This window comes from Salmo trutta, chromosome 28 (assembly GCF_901001165.1).
Source record: "Salmo trutta chromosome 28, fSalTru1.1, whole genome shotgun sequence".
Classification (NCBI taxonomy): Eukaryota; Metazoa; Chordata; class Actinopteri; order Salmoniformes; family Salmonidae; genus Salmo; species Salmo trutta.
In genome coordinates this window covers 22,424,793-22,448,873 of record NC_042984.1, presented here as the reverse complement: position 1 = coordinate 22,448,873, position 24,081 = coordinate 22,424,793, and the positions used below count along the sequence as shown (strand labels likewise).

General features: G+C 46.1%; 1 protein-coding gene across 6 annotated transcripts in view; it reads right to left on the bottom strand.

Moving 5' to 3' along the window:
* anks1aa (ankyrin repeat and sterile alpha motif domain containing 1Aa) overlaps nt 1-24,081 on the bottom strand; it is a 121,432-nt gene that overhangs the window by 53,662 nt on the left and 43,689 nt on the right. For all 6 annotated transcript variants that reach the window (XM_029719197.1, XM_029719198.1, XM_029719200.1 and 3 more), the window contains 10 exons: nt 20,603-20,899; nt 19,563-19,638; nt 19,315-19,416; nt 19,088-19,174; nt 18,729-18,898; nt 16,412-16,474; nt 15,939-16,065; nt 14,624-14,670; nt 13,285-13,402; nt 4,599-5,125 (listed from right to left, as the gene is read on the bottom strand). In XM_029719197.1, coding sequence (XP_029575057.1) covers nt 4,599-5,125; nt 13,285-13,402; nt 14,624-14,670; nt 15,939-16,065; nt 16,412-16,474; nt 18,729-18,898; nt 19,088-19,174; nt 19,315-19,416; nt 19,563-19,638; nt 20,603-20,899 — 1,614 coding nt within the window. The remainder of the gene's footprint in view (nt 1-4,598; nt 5,126-13,284; nt 13,403-14,623; nt 14,671-15,938; nt 16,066-16,411; nt 16,475-18,728; nt 18,899-19,087; nt 19,175-19,314; nt 19,417-19,562; nt 19,639-20,602; nt 20,900-24,081) is intronic.

The window sequence follows — 24,081 nt, the reverse complement described above, 5'->3', positions numbered from 1 at the left end:
TGGGTTAACTTGGAAATGTACTCTACTAGAGACTGTGAACAAGCGATTCGGTGGCATTCTCTCTGAGCCTCTGCTGTGTCGCTCGCCACCATGCTCGATGCTAGGTACAAGTATCCAAAACGAAATAAAATACACAGACCACAAATTCCAATTGGCTATACTTAAACTCTTTAACATCGCCCTCAGCTCTGGCTGATCACCCAAATCCCAAAAAGTGGAGACAAATTTGACCGTGAGATCAAAATGAACCTTGGGAAAATCCTCTGTATTATTATTAACAGCAGACACCTACATTTCCTGAGCAAATGTCAAATTGGCTTTTTTTAACACATTTCTGTACGGCAGACCACATATTTCACCCTGCACACCCTAACTAACAAACAAATAAAACAAACGCAAAGTTTTCTCATGCTTTGTTGATTTCAAAAAAGCTTTTGACTCAATTTGGAATGAGGATCTGCTATATACATTGATGGAAAGTGGTGCTGAGGAAAAACCTTATAAAGTTCATGTACACAAATAACAAGTGTGTGGTTAAAATTGGCAAAAAATGCAGATTTCATTCCTCAGTGTCGTGGGGTGAGACAGGGATGCAGCTTGAGTTGCAGCCTCTTCAACATACAGTATATATCAACAAACTGGCAAGGTCACTAGAACAGTCTGCAGGCACCCAGCCTCACCCTACTAGAATCTGAGGTCAAATGTCTACTGTTAGCTGAAGATCTGGTGCTTCTATCTCCAAACAAGGAGGGCCTACATTAGCACGTTGATCTGCTGCACAGATTCTGTCAGACCTGGGCCCTGACAGGGAATCTCAGTAAGACAAAATGAATGGTGTTCCAAAAAAGGTCCAGTTGCCAGGACAACAAATACAAATTCCATCTAGACACCGTTGCCCTAGAGAACACAAAAAACTATACCTACCTCGGCCTAAACATCAGCACCACAGGTAACTTCCACAAAGCTGTGTACCATCTGAGAGACAAGAAAAGAAGGGCCTATGCCATCAAAAGGAACATAAAATCCAACATCCCAACTAGGATGTGGCAAAAAAATACTTATAGAATCAGTTATAGAACCCATTGCCCTCGACAGTTGTGAGGTCTGGGGTCCACTCAACAACCAACAATTCACAAAATGGGACAAACACCAAATTGAGACTCTGCATGTGGAATTCTGGAAAAGCATTCTCTGTGTACAACATAAAACACCAAATAATGAATGCAGAGCAGAATTGGGAGGATAGCAGCAAATTATCAAAATCCAGAAAAGACAATCACCTAAAAGGTCAGCGATTCCCAAACCTTCCATAACAAAGCCCTCACCTACAGAGAGATGAACCTGGAGAAGAGTCCCCTAAACAAGCTGGTCCTGCGGCTCTGTTCACAAACACAAACAGACCCCACAGAGCCCCAGGACAGCAACACAATTAGACCCAACCAAATCACGAGACAACTAAAAGATATATTGGAAAGAACTAAACAAAAAACAAAGCAAACTGGAAAGCTATTTGTCCCTAAACAGAGACTACACAGTGGCAGAATACCTGACCACTGTAACTGACACAAAATGAAGGAAAGCTTTGACTTCACTCCCATATCTATTAGATGGAATACGACAGAGTGGTATTTGCTTTCCCTTTCGTACTTCAACTATTTGCACATTGTTACAACACTGCACATAGACAATAATATAACATTTGAAATGTCTCTATTATTTTAAAACTTTTCGCTGTTAATTTGATCGTTTATCATCTATTCAACTTGCTTCAGCAATAGAAACATGTTTCTCATGCCAATAAATTGTATATAAATAAATACATTCCCTTTGCATTGAATGTAATAGCCTTTTGTAGATAAAATAGCTGAGTGTGTTGAGGAGAGGCATCAATGGCTCAAATAAACAGGTTACTGAGATAATGATCTGTGGTTCAGTTCCCTGAGTGGTTGTGTGGGTCACACTCACTGACTCCCTCCACTTCCTCTCTACAGCTGTCATCACAACTATACTACTGGGGCTGAGTCTGAGCTGTGTGTCTGAAATCACACCCTATTCCCTAGGCCTATACAGAGCCTTAGCCAAAAGTATTGCACTATATAGGGAATAAAGTGCTAATTTGGATACAGCCAGAGCCTAGCTCTTGTTATCATTCCTCTCAGCTGAGGTGAAGGTGGGGCACAAAAGGCTCTACTCTGGGTTGATTATCAATCATTTTGGCTGATGGAACAAAAACACAATTCTCTCCTGCTCCACCACCCCTCTTGGAGAGGTCAGGGAGAGGGGTCATCTAAAAGCATACTTCTGTGTAGGACACTCAAGGTCGGGCACACAGGCAGACTCTGCTCTGGCCACCTGCATACTAACCACAGAGAAGAGAAACCAGGATATCGACCCCCATCTCTCCCATTATCACGACTCCCAGTGCCTGTTGGTATAGGGTTGTGTAAAGGTACACCGACTGACCGCAGAGCAACGTGATCTGGTCACTGTGGAGAGCCTGTTACTTGAGCCCCTGGCTGACTCACTCTGCTCGGCATCACAAATGCATCATGGCTGATTCTGCCACAGACATAATAGGGGAATCGAGTCATGCCAGTTCGCAGACAAAGGATGTAAATAGTGGAAGATTTAAAAATCCATGCAGATTGCATCTCAAAATACCATACTGGTGCAGTTACACACGTACACAATGTTGCGGATAACACTTATTCCAAATGGCTCTATTTTAGAATACTGAATGAAAAGTCTCTCTCTCCCTCGCTCTCTCCCTCGCCCTCTCCCTCTCCCTCTCGCCCTCGCTCTCTCACCCTCCCCTCTGAATATATACAATTTTGAATATTATCTTCTCACTGCAGTGATAGACCGGGTTAGGCTCCTATTTCAGCAGGGTTAATACAGAGTTTAGGGGCAGAAAAACAGCAGATATGAATGTGAAAACCTGGCTAAAGAGAGGGGTGTGTGTGTGTGGATCTCACTCATGCAGGCCTAATGTTCCCGGGTCTCTCAGCTCCATGATGTCATTCTACTGTACAGCTTAACCCCTCAATAACTAGACAACAGCTCCATGATGTCATTCTACTGTACAGGTTAACCCCTCGATAACTAGACAACAGCTCCATGATGTCATTCTACTGTACAGGTTAACCCCTCGATAACTAGACAACAGCTCCATGATGTCATTCTACTGTACAGGTTAACCCCTCGATAACTAGACAACAGCTCCATGATGTCATTCTACTGTACAGGTTAACCCCTCGATAACTAGACAACAGCTCCATGATGTCATTCTACTGTACAGGTTAACCCCTCGATAACTAGACAACAGCTCCATGATGTCATTCTACTGTACAGGTTAACCCCTCGATAACTAGACAACAGCCCCATGATGTCATTCTACTGTACAGGTTAACCCCTCGATAACTAGACAACAGCCCCATGATGTCATTCTACTGTACAGGTTAACCCCTCGATAACTAGACAACAGCTCCATGATGTCATTCTACTGTACAGGTTAACCCCTCGATAACTAGACAACAGCCCCATGATGTCATTCTACTGTACAGGTTAACCCCTCGATAACTAGACAACAGCCCCATGATGTCATTCTACTGTACAGGTTAACCCCTCGATAACTAGACAACAGCTCCATGATGTCATTCTACTGTACAGGTTAACCCCTCGATAACTAGACAACAGCTCCATGATGTCATTCTACTGTACAGGTTAACCCCTCGATAACTAGACAACAGCTCCATGATGTCATTCTACTGTACAGGTTAACCCCTCGATAACTAGACAACAGCTCCATGATGTCATTCTACTGTACAGGTTAACCCCTCGATAACTAGACAACAGCTCCATGATGTCATTCTACTGTACAGGTTAACCCCTCGATAACTAGACAACAGCCCCATGATGTCATTCTACTGTACAGGTTAACCCCTCAATAACTAGACAACAGCTGCATGTCATTCTACTGTACAGGTTAACCCCTCGATAACTAGACAACAGCTCCATGATGTCATTCTACTGTACAGGTTAACCCCTCGATAACTAGACAACAGCTCCATGATGTCATTCTACTGTACAGGTTAACCCCTCGATAACTAGACAACAGCCCTATGATGTCATTCTACTGTACAGGTTAACCCCTCGATAACTAGACAACAGCCCCATGATGTCATTCTACTGTACAGGTTAACCCCTCAATAACTAGACAACAGCTCCATGATGTCATTCTACTGTACAGGTTAACCCATCGATAACTAGACAACAGCCCCATGATGTCATTCTACTGTACAGGTTAACCCCTCAATAACTAGACAACAGCTCCATGATGTCATTCTACTGTACAGGTTAACCCCTCGATAACTAGACAACAGCTCCATGATGTCATTCTACTGTACAGGTTAACCCCTCGATAACTAGACAACAGCCCGATGAGGAGGGCTATAATGTGTCTCCTTTCACCTGTAACACTATATGGTGATGGTATAGAAGTCATCCCGGAGAACTCACCCAGGTGAGTGTATAAACTATGAATACAGAACACCATATTATAACATAAGTCCAACGGAACAGTGAAGCAAGGGTCTTACCTCGTCCCATTCAGAGGTGAAAGAGGGCGACTTCTCCAGCCGCTTCTTGGCTGCGCTGCAGTTGGAGACGGACTCACTCCGGCTGCCCAGCCCTCCTTCTTCCTCGCTAGGCGGCGATACCAGCAGGTCCGAGTCCGACTTGGAGAGGCTGCGGGCCAGCTTCAGGTCCCCAGGGGGACGCATCCTGCCAGCAGGCACAGCCCCAGACCCAAAGTCCCTCATCCTGTCTCTGTCTCTGTCCCTGGGCACCCCCTTAGACACTGTGGCATAGATGGCTTTGGGGTCACAGTCTGTCAGGATGGCAGCCATGTTGATGTTTGGAGGAGGCAGAGGTGGAGCTTCTGTTGTTTTGGTGGGTACCGCTGGAGCTGGCGCCGGCTGTTGGCCCTGGCTGGACTGTGTCAGTACCCCACCTGGCAGCCTGCTGAGGGGCTCCACCTGACCGTCAAACACAGGCGAGGATCCGTGCAAGAGGCCTGTGAACACTTCAGGTACTGCGACTAGGTCCTGGCCGAGTAGGGAGTTATCTGTAGAGATGAAGAGACCAGGAGAGTTAGGAGGAGAGACTAAAGAGCAGGGAGTTATCTGTAGAGATGAGGAGACCAGGAGAGTTAGGAGGAGAGACTAAAGAGCAGGGAGTTATCTGTAGAGATGAGGAGATCAGGAGAGTTAGGAGGAGAGACTAAAGAGCAGGGAGTTATCTGTAGAGATGAGGAGACCAGGAGAGTTAGGAGGAGAGAGTAAAGAGCAGGGAGTTATCTGTAGAGATGAGGAGATCAGGAGAGTTAGGAGGAGAGAGTAAAGAGCAGGGAGTTATCTGTAGAGATGAGAGGAGACCAGGAGAGTTAGGAGGAGAGACTAAAGAGCAGGGAGTTATCTGTAGAGATGAGGAGACCAGGAGAGTTAGGAGGAGAGACTAAAGAGCAGGGAGTTATCTGTAGAGATGAGGAGACCAGGAGAGTTAGGAGGAGAGAGTAAAGAGCAGGGAGTTATCTGTAGAGATGAGGAGACCAGGAGAGTTAGGAGGAGAGAGTAAAGAGCAGGGAGTTATCTGTAGAGATGAGGAGACCAGGAGAGTTAGGAGGAGAGACTAAAGAGCAGGGAGTTATCTGTAGAGATGAGGAGACCAGGAGAGTTAGGAGGAGAGACTAAAGAGCAGGGAGTTATCTGTAGAGATGAGAGGAGACCAGGAGAGTTAGGAGGAGAGACTAAAGAGCAGGGAGTTATCTGTAGAGATGAGGAGACCAGGAGAGTTAGGAGGAGAGACTAAAGAGCAGGGAGTTATCTGTAGAGATGAGAGGAGATCAGGAGAGTTAGGAGGAGAGACTAAAGAGCAGGGAGTTATCTGTAGAGATGAGACCAGGAGAGTTAGGAGGAGAGACTAAAGAGCAGGGAGTTATCTGTAGAGATGAGATGAGACCAGGAGAGTTAGGAGGAGAGACTAAAGAGCAGGGAGTTATCTGTAGAGATGAGAGGAGATCAGGAGAGTTAGGAGGAGAGACTAAAGAGCAGGGAGTTATCTGTAGAGATGAGGAGATCAGGAGAGTTAGGAGGAGAGACTAAAGAGCAGGGAGTTATCTGTATAGATGAGGAGATCAGGAGAGTTAGGAGGAGAGACTAAAGAGCAGGGAGTTATCTGTAGAGATGAGAGGAGACCAGGAGAGTTAGGAGGAGAGACTAAAGAGCAGGGAGTTATCTGTATAGATGAGGAGATCAGGAGAGTTAGGAGGAGAGACTAAAGAGCAGGGAGTTATCTGTAGAGATGAGAGGAGACCAGGAGAGTTAGGAGGAGAGACTAAAGAGCAGGGAGTTATCTGTAGAGATGAGGAGACCAGGAGAGTTAGGAGGAGAGACTAAAGAGCAGGGAGTTATCTGTAGAAATGAGGAGACCAGGAGAGTTAGGAGGAGAGACTAAAGAGCAGGGAGTTATCTGTAGAGATGAGACCAGGAGAGTTAGGAGGAGAGACTAAAGAGCAGGGAGTTATCTGTAGAGATGAGAAGAGATCAGGAGAGTTAGGAGGAGAGACTAAAGAGCAGGGAGTTATCTGTAGAGATGAGACCAGGAGAGTTAGGAGGAGAGACTAAAGAGCAGGGAGTTATCTGTAGAGATGAGGAGACCAAGAGAGTTAGGAGGAGAGACTAAAGAGCAGGGAGTTATCTGTAGAGATGAGGAGATCAGGAGAGTTAGGAGGAGAGACTAAAGAGCAGGGAGTTATCTGTAGAGATGAGGAGATCAGGAGAGTTAGGAGGAGAGACTAAAGAGCAGGGAGATATCTGTAGAGATGAGGAGATCAGGAGAGTTAGGAGGAGAGACTAAAGAGCAGGGAGTTATCTGTAGAGATGAGGAGATCAGGAGAGTTAGGAGGAGAGACTAAAGAGCAGGGAGTTATCTGTAGAGATGAGGAGATCAGGAGAGTTAGGAGGAGAGAGTAAAGAGCAGGGAGTTATCTGTAGAGATGAGAGGAGACCAGGAGAGTTAGGAGGAGAGACTAAAGAGCAGGGAGTTATCTGTAGAGATGAGGAGATCAGGAGAGTTAGGAGGAGAGACTAAAGAGCAGGGAGTTATCTGTAGAGATGAGGAGATCAGGAGAGTTAGGAGGAGAGAGTAAAGAGCAGGGAGTTATCTGTAGAGATGAGGAGATCAGGAGAGTTAGGAGGAGAGACTAAAGAGCAGGGAGTTATCTGTAGAGATGAGGAGACCAGGAGAGTTAGGAGGAGAGACTAAAGAGCAGGGAGTTATCTGTAGAGATGAGGAGACCAAGAGAGTTAGGAGGAGAGACTAAAGAGCAGGGAGTTATCTGTAGAGATGAGGAGACCAAGAGAGTTAGGAGGAGAGACTAAAGAGCAGGGAGTTATCTGTAGAGATGAGAGGAGATCAGGAGAGTTAGGAGGAGAGACTAAAGAGCAGGGAGTTATCTGTAGAGATGAGAGGAGATCAGGAGAGTTAGGAGGAGAGACTAAAGAGCAGGGAGTTATCTGTAGAGATGAGAAGATCAGGAGAGTTAGGAGGAGAGACTAAAGAGCAGGGAGTTATCTGTAGAGATGAGGAGATCAGGAGAGTTAGGAGGAGAGACTAAAGAGCAGGGAGTTATCTGTAGAGATGAGGAGATCAGGAGAGTTAGGAGGAGAGAGTAAAGAGCAGGGAGTTATCTGTAGAGATGAGAGGAGACCAGGAGAGTTAGGAGGAGAGACTAAAGAGCAGGGAGTTATCTGTAGAGATGAGGAGATCAGGAGAGTTAGGAGGAGAGACTAAAGAGCAGGGAGTTATCTGTAGAGATGAGGAGATCAGGAGAGTTAGGAGGAGAGAGTAAAGAGCAGGGAGTTATCTGTAGAGATGAGGAGATCAGGAGAGTTAGGAGGAGAGACTAAAGAGCAGGGAGTAATGAGTAAGGAGTAGTGAGTCAAGGCAGGCAGGAGGCTGGACTGAGACTGAAGGTAGATATCTAGCAGGACTAATAACACCGCCCCCACAGCCTCAGAAACAGATCTGTGATTGTTTGGGCATGAGAGAGAAGGAGAGACGGACCTACAGAATGCTGTCTGAAGCACTGGAAGACAGATAATTCCAATCCCAGCTTGCAGCCATCTCTCTGGATGTTTGGAAGTTTGTTACATTACTCAATGCTCTGCCATTTTTTTCCCACTCCTCTATCCCTGCCTGTCTCTGTGTGTGTCTCACTCCCTTTGAGATAACCAGCAGCAGCCCCTGTTTGAGGTCAGGTTCCACAGAAATGATACAGCACTGAGGAATCCCCACAGGAAATCAGCAAAGGAAGAAACCGGATGGGAGCAAGACAACAAGCATACTGCACAATCTGTGCACACACACACACACACACACACACACACACACACACACACACACACACACACACACACACACACACACACACACACACACACACACACACACACAGAAACACAAGAACAAACAGAAACTTACTTCTTCTGCTTCGAGCTATAGCATGAAAACGATCCCTGCTTACAGATCCTGGACAGCCGATCCAGTTGAAAACAATACGCTTTTCCCCTCACAACAACAGGCCCTCTTTCTCTCCCCCTCGAAGGAGACACTGACACCCAAGCCTGTTTTTCCACCATCAAATCGACCACCGGATGAGAGTTGAGCCAGGTTGTGCCTCTGTTCCCCTTCTGCCTGTCAAGCTCCCCCTCTGTCCCTCCCTTCTTGTACTTCTCCCTGAGCAGGAGCTGTGTAAACCAAAGCTATGTAGAGCTGTAGCTGTGTGAGCTCTCTGCCTGCCTGTACCAACTCACTAGCCGCTGACTGCATCTCTGGGATTGTAACTCTAGGATCACTCCATCCCCTCTGTCTGATTCTCAGCCACAATCCTGATAATTAGGCTTCTGACACATGGTTCATGTGTGTGTGTGTGTGTGTTGGAAATTGGGTAGGGGGGCTGTTGTGTCGTGCTGCCCTGTGTGTGTGTGTCCTCATTGCCAATTCCGGTGAGAGGGTCGTGGTGTTTGGTGACAGGGAAACTGGGACAGTGTCAGTGACGTCACAGCGGAGCAGTGGCCCCTTCAGTGTGTTTTAGTTTGTCCTTCAGAACAGAAGACAGCTACAAAAAGACTGCAGTTACTCCAAGCATTCTAATGAAGCTCTCTCTCAACAGGACACAGGGTTGCCAATACCATTCAGTCATTCAAACAGCTCTCAAAACAATATATTCAACTCTAAAAAGAGCTCCGTTAGAGATGAATATCTGTCCAGGGGAAACAGTAAGAGTTACTCCACCCTGTATGTCAGCTTGGTCGTGATGAATACAGTTCAACTAGGAGCTGGTACACTATGCTCTATGCACTGTTTAGCTTACAGGCCATTTGCAGTGAGGCAGAGTACCAACGGCCTGTGCCCATCTACGCTCAGCTGCCTACTACTCAATTTGGAAAGATGTGTGTGTGTGTGTGTGTGTGTGTGTGTGTGTGTGTGTGTGTGTGTGTGTGTGTGTGTGTGTGTGTGTGTATAAACATATGGATAGACCACAGCCAAACACCCACCCTGTCCTTGGCAGCTGGAGAGCGTGAATGACCAATGAGCGAATCGCTATGGCTCCCTTCAACAATCCCCCAGTGTGTTACACCTCCAGGACCCAGATTACTACACCCATGATTCAACGGTCCGACCGGGGCAGGAAACACTGAGGGACTCAGTAACCCAATGAGAGACATATGGATATTTACACTGCTTTTATGCAGGGATGAGGACACTGGTTACAGAACACATGTGTGTGTGTGTGTGTGTGTGTGTGTGTGTGTGTGTGTGTGTGTGTGTGTGTGTGTGTGTGTGTGTGTGTTTCATTTGGTGGCCTTGTGAGCAGTGATGTCATGTTAATTCTACAGTTACTGTTGCACTGATATCACTGAGACAGTATGTAGGCCAATTTATTTACAGCCCCTGGGGAAATTGCTTTTCTGTACTCAGATTTTGAGAACATTTTTAGCTCTGTATGTCATGTGTTAGAATGACATTTAGAATCTTCATTGAAAAAAGTCTAAATGATTAAATTGACGTTATATGTTAGTGGGGAACCTGTGTATATGTGATAGAGACTGAGAAGGAGAGCACTTTGGAATGGACATTGTTGATGTTAAACTGACACACACATTGATTTGTTTGTTTGGGTGCTCGAGAACATCCCAATTCTAGTCATTCACTATTGGCCAAGTGCAAGGCCAGGATGGGCAGTGTGCTCCACTCTCCACAGGTCCCCACAGCAGGCAGAAACCACTAAACACAGCTGTGGTTCTCACTACAGTCAAGCTAGCAAATAGATATACACTGAGAATTTAGCAGGCTATCATCTATCTAGTGATGCTAGCCTCTCCTGAGTTCACTCTGGCCAAGGCCACATAACCTGATAGTCATAAGATATTATGTCTATGGCAGATAACCTTATCACTATTTCGTATGTGAAATCTATTCTGCACCCAATTACCTGTGGGTGAGAGTAGTGCACTGTGTGGTTAGTTGCCTGTGAAACAGGAGGCATGTGGAATCTGTTGGGCATCCTCTGTGATTCCTTCCTTCTGAGGAAGGCAGAGTGTGTGTGACAGGTGCTCTGCCTCCTCTCTGCTGCTGCTGACAAGGCATGTCTCCATCACACACACACACACACACACACACACACACACACACACACACACACACACACACACACACACACACACACACACACACACACACACACAGCCTCGATGGGGGAGAGATGTGATGGGGCGGGGGTTAAGAGTAGCAGGGAGTGTGAGCAGGGCCCTAATCCCAATCCCTGAGAGGAAGCTGCTTTCAGATGGTAATGGAGAGGGACTGGGCCTACCTGTTTATATTAGAGTCCCCAAACAGCACACATCTCTATCACAGACACAGTCCCCAAACAGCACACATCTCTATCACAGACACAGCATGCTTAGCTATGTGTCGCTATGTGTCTGTGTTTGCATGATTATGCCCTGCTTGGATATGCATGAGCCTGCTATGGTGTTCGTATCAGAGAACGGACAAACGCAGCAAGATAAACAAAGAACTAGACAGCAAGATGGAAGAGGATAAGATAAAGATTGTCCAATCTCCAACCAACGTATAAAGTGTACAACGTTGCATTTCTAGTAGTGTATTACTGTAAGTAGGCTGGGGGTTCTTAGATAATAATACACTGTATGGTCAAATCTGACCAAGAATTCTGTTCCATGTAACAAACCAGATTAGTTTTCTTCAGCTGGCTTGCCAGAGAATGTCAATTCAGCCTGATCTAAACAAGCCTAATCCAGAACCAGAGCTGCTGAGCCTCTAGAATGCCAATCATACATTCCCAGACGGCACTAATCCAACCCTACCAATCTCACTCTGCAGTCAGATGCTAATGCATTTCTTACATTACAGCGACATGCACGGGTTATGTTCGGCCAAGTCTGGCGTGTTTCTCAAGCAGATTTCTTGGCTCCTTTGGCTCCTCAGAGTCAGAGAAGAGCACAGAACTGCTCATGACCCAGTAGCTGTAACTAGAGTATAGCAGTGAGACATCTGGGACCATGGGGATAGAAGGATGTTGGATTAGAGCACATTTAACAAATCTGATCTAACAATAAGGCCCACAATGTGTTTTTGCTGCATAAGATTTACAAGTTGTCCCTTTTCAGGTTTGTGTTCGTGTAAACTGATAGCCTAGCGAAGTCGGTGGTGGTAGTCAAAGTCATTTTTAAATGTAATGCAGTTGATTGGTGAAAATAACATGAACATGTATTGGGTTTGACATCCATACAGCATTATCCTCCAATTTTTACCTCAACATAGTGTGAAATACACATATAAACAACAGCCTAAATGTAGGATCATTTTGCTGGGGGGCAATGAGGACATTCGGGATCTTTCCCCAACGGCATCTTTCCTCCACACGTTTCCATGGCATTTCCAATTTTTTTCGGCACTGAGCAAATTTCAGGTCTGCTGAGCGCAAACTTGAACATTGTGAAAATTCTGTGCAACTTCTGGCGCGCGTTTATTGTGAACACTTAAAGCGTGTACAGCCTAAGTTACAGTTGTAACAGTAGGCTACTGTGGCTATTTGATCATAACGTAGGCCTATCATAGTGGCCCACTATCAAAAATAATGGAGAAAATGTATCCCAATACATTTGAACATGGAAATAGTTGTTCTATCATTCAGCCTACAGTAGCAGACAATGTGTGGTATTTAATGTAGGCCTACATTCCCTGAGACTTATGCAGGGTTTGACATTAACCGGTTTATCCACTTGTCATTCAGACAAGGAGGTGACTGAAAATGTGTTGTTTGATACAAGAAAACACTTTACAAAATAAAATTTATTATTATTACGATACCATTATTACAGAGAATGAGACAAATTGCTACCCTCTGCCTACTTAGCTTATTCAAGCTTGTCTCAAAATACAACACTGCCCCTTTAAGAAGCTCTTTATCTGACTCACTTTTCAAAGATGGCTAGAAATGACATGTTTTGTGGTCTTGTAGGAAGCAACCGCTCCCTCATTACTGGCTAGAAATGAGCTATAACTAGGCTAAAAACCCACTTACTAGCAAAGAATATGAACAAATGTTCACACGTGGCTACATGCAGCTCTCACTTTGATCTCAAAACAAACACATCTACTCACCACCACTCATGCTGTAAACACGGTCCAGTTCAAAGGAATGGCACAGATCCATATATGGCAATGGTCTATTTGCATATAGGTATACTGCAGCTCTGATTGGTTATGCTGCACTGGTCTGTATAGTATGGGCTGAGTCTTGCCTGTCAATGCAATAGAATCCTACTCCGGTGCCTACAAGAAAATCTCTTGCATAGTTAGTTTTGCATACTAAGTCTTGCATAGTCCATTTTGTTTCGGTATGTTGCATTGAAATGGGCTTATATTGGCAATTCCCACAATAGAGGGACACGTTGATAGTGTTAACTAAAGGGGAAAACTAGAAAGTTAAGTGAAGTTCAATCTCGTGCTTCTCTGCAGGCTGATATTTCTTATGCTTGGCAGTCCCGTGGAAGCTGTGTGCCCACGCACACGCGCAGCTTAGAGGGAACATTGCCCTTTACTGCATCTATGGTCAATGTGGAGCTTAGAAACAAGCACATCTCTCCCACCAGGACTGCCATCCAGTAGGTAGAACATGTGGAGGGTGGAACTCACCACCAGTGGAGCGGAGTCCCGTCCGTCCAGGTCCAACCACAGGAGGTCCGGGGAGCTTCAGGGTGTTGCCCGTCTCGCCTGGTGGTCTGAGGTCACTAGGGGCAGTGGGCTTCTGCTGCTGGAGGAGACCAGGGGAGAGATGAGTACACTAACAGCTGTCAATCCCAACTAAAACCACCACCACACTCACTGCTGCCATCACAGCATAGATTAGCACAGCCCAAATTAGCCCCACACTATGATATTAAATTAAGAAAGCGTCCCAGTGATTGCTTCCACGTTGCCGTGCATCATCATTCCTAATATGGATGATAGCCTCAAATGGCTGGCTGCTGATTAGAACAGAGTACACCAGTCAGTCAGCCTGCAAGTCAGCGAGCCAGTCAGCCACACAGAGACTCATTTAAAAAAAGAATTAGGCAGCAAAGGGACAGTTGCTCCAAATAAGAACCTCAGAAAAAAAAACAGATTTGAGATGAAGTTATGGGAGGAGGGGGGAGAGCAACGCAAATAAAACCCTATGGCAAGCTAACTGTATAATAAAAAGGTAGTAGAAATAGATATGATAGGATAATAAATAGAAAAGACAGCTTTATAGGGCCCTCCAGTTACATAAGATGAGACAGGGATAGGAGAAGAGGAATTAAAAGAGATTGAGGGGAAAGAGAGGTGGAGAGAGGGAGGAGAGGAGTGAAGGGAGAGGCTGTAAATCTTCAGGAGTCCCGGTGGCCAGGGTTGGCTACAAAGTCACTAAACAGAGAGATTGACAGAGGACCTCAGTCAGGGAGACATATTTCCTGATGAAGTACCTGTATGTAAGATATTTATCCTCACATGGTGGAGCAGTACCATGGTGGAAAAATACATGTTTAGGGAAAAAGGTCAGACGCTATGGTTCGATTTCCATGTTAAAGCAAAATGTGGAGGAGCCCAGGGACCTTTTATTTTGCTCTTTGTCCATGTCTTTCTCTGTGTTCATTATCATAATTATGAATTGGAAATGTGTTTTTTGCATATCCTACTCTCCCTGAGACACCCTTAGAGTGTGGGGTCACGGCCAGGGTCTGCCATTATCAATTAGGGTTAAGTGCTTTGCTCAAGGGCACATCGGCAGGGTTTTCCCCTTAACGGCTTTTCTGTTACTGGCCTAATGCTCTAACAGCTAGGCTACCTGCCGCCCTGATATGTAGCTACTAGTGGTAAATAACATCTTATTCATCACACAGCGTTCCAGAGCACAGATGAGTCAGATGACAGGCATGGTGGGATGAAGGGAGAGATGGAGGGATGAGGGGATGGATGGATGAGAGGAGGAAAGGAGAGGAGATGCAGGTCATACCTGAGGTAGGAGACTGTTGGAAGACTGTTTGACTGTAGCGTTCCCATCTGGGGAGACAGGATAGACAGCAGTTAGTTAGGTCATCATGCGTAAGGTAGTACAATTATCTTATTTCATTTCTATTCAATCTCAAGACTGCCAGGGATGATATTATGCAAAGTGAATAGGAAAGGGAAGCATAATAAAGCTCATGTTTTATGCACATGGTATTATGGGTTGTATTGGAGACAATGGCCAGACAGACACTCAGACAGACACTCAGACGACAGACACTCAGACGACAGACACTCAGACGACAGACACTCAGACGACAGACACTCAGACGACAGACACTCAGACGACAGACACTCAGACGACAGACACTCAGACGACAGACACTCAGACGACAGACACTCAGACGACAGACACTCAGACGACAGACACTCAGACGACAGACACTCAGACGACAGACACTCAGACGACAGACACTCAGACGACAGACACTCAGACAGACACTCAGACAGACACTCAGACAGACTTTTAAAACAGAGAGAAGAGCAGACAATTAAGCAGCCAGCAAAGACAAGCCTTCCTCAAACCAACACATTAAACATCTTAACAACAGAACAGAGGAATGCAAGTCAAGGACTGGACATCTAGTCATTCATCAACATAAAAGGGGAAGTGATTACATCAGCAATCAGACTCTCCACATTAATTTCTATGACACTGTTTAGTGACACACAATTCATTCATTAGGAATGTGACAGAACAGAAAGCCTGGGGGACGGTTTAAAAACATTTATATCAACAGACAGGGACTCCAATGTGCTGTTAATTAAATCCCATTTAATCCAATGAAACGCAGTGTCATTCAAAAGCCAAAGCTAAGGGGAAGGAGTCCTCTGATACAGCTATGACCATCCTGAGTAGGATATCACACATTAGCATATTCCAAGCCCTTTCCTACTGATGCTGTTGAGGTTAAACCTTAGCTGTATTTGAGTAAACAGTTACAACCAAACAGAGTGGAAGCAGGAGGGGTTTAGGGAGCGGTTGGGAAACTGACCCCCTCTCCATTCCATCCCTGGTGTAATGCTGCTAGGAATGAGGGGTCACACTTTGCAAAGCACCAGGGAGGGGGCATGGGGAGGGGGCACGGGGAGGGGGCACGTGGGTGGAGTGGGGGAGAGGTTGCAAGCGCTCCTTATTCTTCAGGCTGAGGGAGCAGTGTTTTATCACACATCATTTTCCATCAATTAGGAATAATGAAGGGATTTGAATATCATCCTTGATCCAATCCAAATCCCTTTCTACACCCCCTGTAAGTGTCTACCTTTCTGGGATGGGGGGTCCAGTGCGGACTGGGGGACTTTGGTCTGGGCGGACAGCAGCAGTTCATACGTGTGATCCTCCTCCTCTGTCTCCCCCCTCTCATCGATGCTGCTGTTAGTGAATAGGGCCTGTGAGGGAGAGATGGGAGACAGGGTCAGCATAGTACAGAACACCCATACCACCTCTGTTAGGCTTGTGTAGCATTCATCTCAGACTGTCCTGTGACGTTGAGGACTCCTACAGGGCGATAAGTCACTCCACAGTGCCCTCTCATGGTTGTACTAGATCTCACGGTTTCCACACAGTCCTAGCAGGAACTAATTGATTGCTTTGGCCAAAAGTAATGGAAAGGGGAAGGGGATACCTAGTCAGTTGCACAACTGAATGCCTTCAACCGAATGCGTCTTCCGCATTTAACCCAACCATTACAACATGGTCCTTCAAAACGGAGCTTTAATGACCATAGATTCTGACCTCTGAGCTAAGCTCCTCTACATGGCCTGGGGTAGGTTGGGATTGGTGAGCCAGCCGGTCTTTCTGTAATTGACAAACAGAGAACGAAATCACTGACTGTGCTCAGACATTAGCTTGACACATATCTTGAAGTACTGTAGAAGGTCGGTACAACTGAAGCCTTGAATTCAAACATAGATTTTTGCTTTAACACTAGAAAAGCTCAGAGCATGTCATGTGGACGCAAAACGAATGTACTTTTCTAATTATACATTTTAGTCTTGTCCTCCCCCCGCCCACATTCTTGACTTTTTCTAAACAAGTCTATATAACACACTGTAATTATTTTCATCTTGATATCACAAGCAGAATTTGCTTTATAAGCCGTTTTAAGAGGACATGTCATTTTTTTCTGCCTACCCTCATTCACTGGCAGTCAGCCTGCACAGCTGATAATGGCCCATCAAAACTACACTCACTGGCCGGTTTATTGGGTACACCCATCTAGTACCGGGTTGGACACCCCTTTGCCTCCATGCAGCCGCGATGGCATCACGCAGTTGCTGCAGCTCGGACGGAGGTACATTCAAGCTGTGAACAGCCCGTTCCATCTCATCCCAAAGAGGCTGTATTGGGTTGAGGTCTGGGGACTGGATTGGCCACTCAAGTAAACTGAACTCGCTGTCATGTTCCAGGTGATGTTTTCCACTCCTCAATTATCCAGTGTTGGTGATCACATGCCCACCGGAGCCACTTCTTGATTTTAGCTGATAGGAGTGTAACCCGGTGTGGTAGTCTGCTGCAATAGCCCATCCGTGACAAGGATCGACAAGTTGTTCGTTCTAAGTCACCACTGTTCTACTGAACAGCTATTTGTCTGTTTGTGGTCCACCTGTTAGCTTGCAGCATTCTTGCCATTCTCCTTGGAGTTCTCCCATCAACAAGCTGTTTTCACCCACAGGGATACCGCTGGCTGTTTGTTTTTTTGTTTGTTGAGGCCATTTCTGAGATACTGGATCCGGCACGCCTGGACTCGACGATCATACCACGCTCAAAGTCGCTTAGGTCACTCGTTTTTCCATTCAAATGTTGAATCCAACAGTAACTGAATGCCTCGATGCCTGTCTGCCTAATTTATATAGCAAGCCACGGCCAAGTGACTCACTGTCTGTAGGAGCGATCCATTTTTGTGAATGGGGTGGTGTACCTAATACACTGGCCTGTGAGTGTATATCGAAACTAATTTCACACATATAACTAGCTTAGAGTTAGCTTAAGACAAGATTACATTGGCAATAGTCTGATGGGTGAGAATAGTATCAATATATGAAGAATCTGATTAACAGCGCAGGGAAACAGAGCTTCAAAAAGTTACTTTTTCAAACTTCTACAGAGTCACAAGCAGGTAAGACGTTTTGATGTCTAGCAGATTCTGCAGTTTCCAAATCACTCTTAGAAATGAACCCTTGAGGTCTAATATTTCAAATTATAAACGGGGTAGTTTGGTCCCTGGTTGCTGATTGGTCGAAAGCTGTGTTATATCAGACAATATACCACAGGTGTGACGCAAAATGACTTGTTTACAGTTCTAATTATGTTGGTAACAATTTATAACAGCAATACGGCACCTCAGGGGGTTGTGGTACATGGCCAATATACCACAGCTCAAGGCTGCATCCAGGCACTCCGCGTTGCACTATGCCTAAGAACAGCCATTAGCCGTGGTATATTGGCCATATACCACACCGCCTCGGGTCTTTTTGGCAGAATGATGGCGATTCTATAAACTCCCCACATGCACTCGCAACATTCAAAGCACAGTAATATATTTAAACTCAAAATATGCCATTCTGTTCTTTTGAAATGCATTTTCTTAGTTTCATAATGTTCCTTAACAAATTAATAAGGAATGATCTTTCAGAATTGTTTTATTTAATGGATTTTAACACTTGAATTGTGGCATTTTAGTAGTTTATTTGTACATATAGCCTACAGTTACATAAACTAATGAAAATGCTACTGTGTACTTCGAAATACATTTTCTTTCGTAGTGTAATGTTACCTAAGACCTTCATAAACACAACCAAATGATTATATGAAATGTATTTATTAGACTGTTAGAATGTTGACGTCCAAAAGACTCGTCATTGTCCCAGGCTTTTCTAGTGTTAAAGAGATATGCTGTCATAATTTCTAAATCCAGTCCACTCAACAACAATTAAATGCAGAGAACTATTGCCCTCTAGTGGAGAAAAAATATTTTAGCTGCCTAGCCACGCAAACTTCCTGAGTCACATGTTGGGTGTTTCTGTGGTGGAAGGCAGAGTTCCAGACCAACCTTTCCGGCTTCACTGTCAGGCCGTCCAGAGTCCCTGTCGGAGGACTTCCCGCTGGCCAGGCTGTCTAGAGAGTGACAGGAGGTGGCCTCAAACAGAGCCTCATACGGGCTCTCTTCCTCAGGCCCCGGGGCCAGCCCCGAGAGCAGTGCACTCACCACCTCCATCTCTCCTACAACACACACATTTTAACACACATATTGGTACACATACAAATACAGGTGGCAATGCACAGCATCACACAGGTAGAGAGCCTTGGCTGGTGGTTACGTGTTGGCTGGTGGTTACGTGTTGGCTGGTGGTTACGTGTTGGCTGGTGGTTACGTGTTGGCTGGTGGTTACGTGTATAGATACGACATACCTTTTTTCCTCGGACTAGGGCTCTCATTAGGTGGAGGGAGAGGGGGAGGAGGCAAGTCCAAAACAGGGGGATTTCCTGACATATGACCTGCAGAAAGACAAGGAAGAAAAGGTCATTCAAATAATATCACTAGTCAGATAAAACATTTTGGGAAATCAGTTTGTGGTTAAGGTAAAGTCATCTTTCTTTATAATCCCATAGGGAAGCATTATGTCTGTATTTCTTACCCAGAATTAGAGCTGCTATCTGCCGGCTCGTCTGAGAGGGCATCTCTCTGACAGTGTCCAGCGCAGTCAGGCCCTTGTTGTCCACCATGTTGACATTAACCCCTGGAGCAGGACGGGGAAGAGACGCAGAGGACAGAGCAGGGGATTAGGGGAGGAGAGAGAGACGAGCAGGGGGTTATATCTGCATTATTCAGCGGGTAGAAACGTGTTGTGTCTTATAAGCATGTTGACTAAATGGAGTGTCTGACCTTCCCTCAGAAGTTTCTGCACCACGTCAGTTTTCCCAAAGAGAGCTGCTTCATGGAGGGCACTGCCCTTCTCCGTCTGCAGAGAGACAACAAACAGACCATCATCAAAACAATGGCTGAGCAATAACAAAACATGCAGCGACATCAGAGTAGACTCCAGACCAGCAACATACAGAACAGCAGAGGTCAGATCCCTAACCCAAACCCTCCCTGCTGAGAGGAACAGGTGAAGACCTGCTATCTAGACCGCCACAAAGCTTTGATTCTGATTCCTCTCATCTTGGTCAGCTAGGGCATACAGCTTAAAGCTAAACCAGCAGGATACTTCCTGAACACACAGGACAGGTTTGATCAGCGTGAAATAGAAGTTTGGCTTTGGTTATATATCCCCTGCTGGCCACCAGCCCTGTATGTTTTGCTATGGAGAATTATTTGGTTGAGGAATCAAGTAGATTATTTTCCAGCTCGCTGCGCCATGCTAATGGAAACTGCAGGAAGCAAGACCTGAAGGATTCTTGGTGGCCCAGACCTGCTACAGAGCAGAGATGAGGAAAGTGGAGGTAGGACACGACTGATGGATGGCACAGTCTGGTAGAAGAAGAGGGCGGCCAAAAGCCCCCTTAAACAGTCAAATATTGATGGGAAACTCTGTTACGGAGGAATGTAAATGCTTTTTTTAGGCTGGATCATGTTGTGTTGTTGTATATGTTAATTATGTAACGTATTGATCGTTGCTGCCTTCTTGGCCAGGTCTCCCTTGAAAAAGAGACTCTGGGTCTCAATGGGCTTTTCCTGGTTAAATAAAGGATTAATAAAATAAAACACTGCTTCTTTAGTCTAAATAAAGAGCTCAAGAGGTTTGAGTCAAGAGCCTATGAGTTTGTAGGCCTAAATGCTGCAATGGTGTGTACACAACATAACATTATGGACACATTCAGTCTCTATATATCCACATAACTACGCTCTCACAACACCACACTGAACCTGATCATTGAACAGGCAGGAGAGACAACAGACTCAGTGTCCTCCTCAGTCCTCACCTCATAGTTGATGTCCATGCCAGCGCCCAGCAGCACCTCCACCACGGCCAGGTGTCCGTTACGCGAGGCCAGGTGCAGCGGCGTGTGTTTCTTGGTGTTGCAGCTGAGCAGGTTGGGGTGAGCGGTGAGCAGCAGCTTGACCACCTCTAGCCGGCCGTAGAGCGCCGCCAGGTCCAGCGGCGTCTCAAACTTGTTGTTCCTCATGGTGGGGTCGGTCAGCTCCTCCAGCAGCAGACGCACCACCTGGGTGTGGCCATACTGGGCGGCACAGTGGAGAGGGGTCTCATTGTCATTGTTCTGTTGGAGGGGGGAGGAACGTGGACCAGAAAGGAAATGGGGAGGGATGGGAGGCAGGGGGTGAGCATCCACATAGAGGAGGTAGAGAAAGGAGGTAGGGGTGGATATTGGGAAGAAGGGAGGAAAGAAGGAAGGGAGGGAGCATTAAGTGAGTCATGGTCCAGCTTCCAGAAAGCAGTGATTGATGACTCATGATTGTGTCACTTTGGATAAGCAAATCGGTGCTTAGCAACCACCATATTAGCCAATATGTCTAAAGGTCACAGAAGAGCACCAATCAGGATGACGAGGCCCAAGGAAAGAGCTGGCTAGCTGAGAGAAAGGGATGCTGGGAGAATGCTGGGGAGTGGGAACTGAAGTCATGACTGGGAACAGTTCATGTTGAGTAGAACTGTCTAACACCTGCTTCTTACAGGGCATGGCCTGCTGTAAATGTGACGAAAGGACAATCTGTTGACATTTAGTAAAGGCCACCATATTTAGGAAAGACACTTCTGTGATGATAATATGTCATGTGTTGCTTGGTTGTTTAAGTAACTGCTTCGTGCAGACAGAGATAGGGGTGACAGCCAGTGTGAGAGAGTTGAGTGTTGTGGTGACAGACAAGTGTAGTGAGTGTGATCCATGCAGTGCTTCACATGCAGAGGAGGTATTCGTTACCAGGGTGACCCAGCTAGATCGTGCTAGAGGGACAAGGCTCATACGTCAATATAATCCATGGTCCTGAGAGCAGAACAGTGGCTGAGGAACTGGCTTGTCTAGTAACAGAGATGATGGCAATCCTGAGGTCAAAGTTCTGACTGCACAGGGATACAGCCTATGAGTGAAATGGATGGAATATATATATACATTTTTTAAATAGAAATTCTCAAAGTGCAGAGAGCAAGGATCAAAACTATATGTTCACTAGAACATTAAATCAATAGCATTACAAACACAGCTTTTACACTCAAAAAGTGCCCACAACACAAGCAATAAAGTTGACGCTGAGTGAGTTGCAGCATATTCTGTAGCCAAATGTAATCTCTATATCATATGGAGAGAATATCAGAGATAATATCAGAATACTTTGGGAGAGGATCAGACATATGTTCACATTGTAACATAATCACAAACGTCATATCATATGTCAGCAGCATATTCAGTAGAGTGGACTTGTGTTCAAATCTCCATTCCTTACTTGTTATTACCAAGTACTACCACCAGCAGCCAGAAGAGGGAGTACACTACAGAATGAAACATCAGCGGAGACAAAATAATGGTCTTAATAACCAATGTATATCCAACTCAGAACATTTTACATGTAGTGACATTATATTCTCTCTCAGATTCATCACAAAGGGTATTTGATGCTAGGTCATATTCCTAGAAGGGCAGACTGGGAACACTAGCTAACACACAGGACATTCCTGTGTCAACTCAAGTGGCCGACAACCCTAGCAGTATGCTGTGTACAACAGACAGGTTTGACAGTTTGTAAACACAATAGAAACCTAAAGGTAATGAATGAATAAATGTTGTAAAAGACCAACTATAACCTCCCCCAAGGCTAGCGACTCTGTGCCATTCCCCAAGGCTAGCTACTCTGTGCCAGTCCCCAAGGCTAGCTACTCTGTGCCAGTCCCCAAGGCTAGCGACTCTGTGCCACTCCCCAAGGCTAGCGACTCTGTGCCAGTCCCCAAGGCTAGCGACTCTGTGCCAGTCCCCCAAGGCTAGCGACTCTGTGCCAGTCCCCAAGGCTAGCGACTCTGTGCCAGTCCCCAAGGCTAGCGACTCTGTGCCAGTCCCCAAGGCTAGCGACTCTGTGCCAGTCCCCAAGGCTAGCGACTCTGTGCCAGTCCCAAGGCTAGCGACTCTGTGCCAGTCCCCAAGGCTAGCTACTCTGTGCCAGTCCCCAAGGCTAGCGACTCTGTGCCAGTCCCCAAGGCTAGCTACTCTGTGCCAGTCCCCAAGGCTAGCTACTCTGTGCCAGTCCCCAAGGCTAGCGACTCTGTGCCAGTCCCCAAGGCTAGCTACTCTGTGCCAGTCCCCAAGGCTAGCTACTCTGTGCCAGTCCCCAAGGCTAGCTACTCTGTGCCAGTCCCCAAGGCTAGCTACTCTGTGCCAGTTCCCAAGGCTAGCTACTCTGTGCCAGTCCCCAAGGCTAGCTACTCTGTGCCAGTCCCCAAGGCTAGCTACTCTGTGCCAGTCCCCAAGGCTAGCTACTCTGTGCCAGTCCCCAAGGCTAGCTACTCTGTGCCAGTCAACAACAATCGTGTACCAGGGTGTGGCAACAATGCCAGTCTGCAACATGCCCTGAGAGCCAGTCATGCCAGTCATGCCACAGACACCTAGGAGCAGCTGACAGCTGGCAGGAGAATACCCACACACTGTGTGCTAGGTTGGGTTGCTCCCTGGAGGAGGAGGTGCCAGCTGAGTCTTTATTCTGCCATCAGAGGCAGGATCATGGAGACAGGGGTAGGAGGGAGGTTACAGGGCACCCAGGACAGGGGTTGGTCCCTCCCCTCTGACTAACACAAAGATCAGTAGGTAACTACTCCTGTATTTTTCAAGGTACTGAGAGCGAGAGAGAGAGAGAGACAGAGAGAGAGAGAGAGAAAAGAGAGGTGTCGTACTACACTGGCAAAGACAGGTTACAGCTTGTGCTGAAAGAAAGGAGGAGAAATAAAAAATGACGATCCGAGGGAATACCAAACAACACCTGCCTTTCTGGAAAGACAGAGAGAGAGAGAGAGATGGGGGGAGAGAGAGGCCGGCTGAGAGTGGTCTGACCCTGTGTGAGCTGCACTAAACAAACACAAAGACCACGGAGCAGAAGAACACTCCAAAACAAAAAGCCTCTGTTAGGGAAATAAACCACAAGTCTGCTTGGGTTTTGTCAGTTAAGGTTTGGGATTTGACTAATTGTTTTTTCCTGCTTATCCTCTGTGTTTTTGGTCTAAATTAAGGTTTGGGTCTTTGTTTCTCTCTCAGTCTCCCTCTCACTCTCCGTCTCTGTTTCTCTCTCCCCGTTTGATGCAGGAGCATGGCACGACCACACACAAAGGAGCATGGCACAACCACACACAAAGGAGCATGGCGTCTCGCATCTGTGACGCACCATCAACTGTTTTGTCATCACGAGCTTTTTAATAGATTCAACTCTCAACTGTTAGATGCAGGCTACTTCAGAGGAACATGTT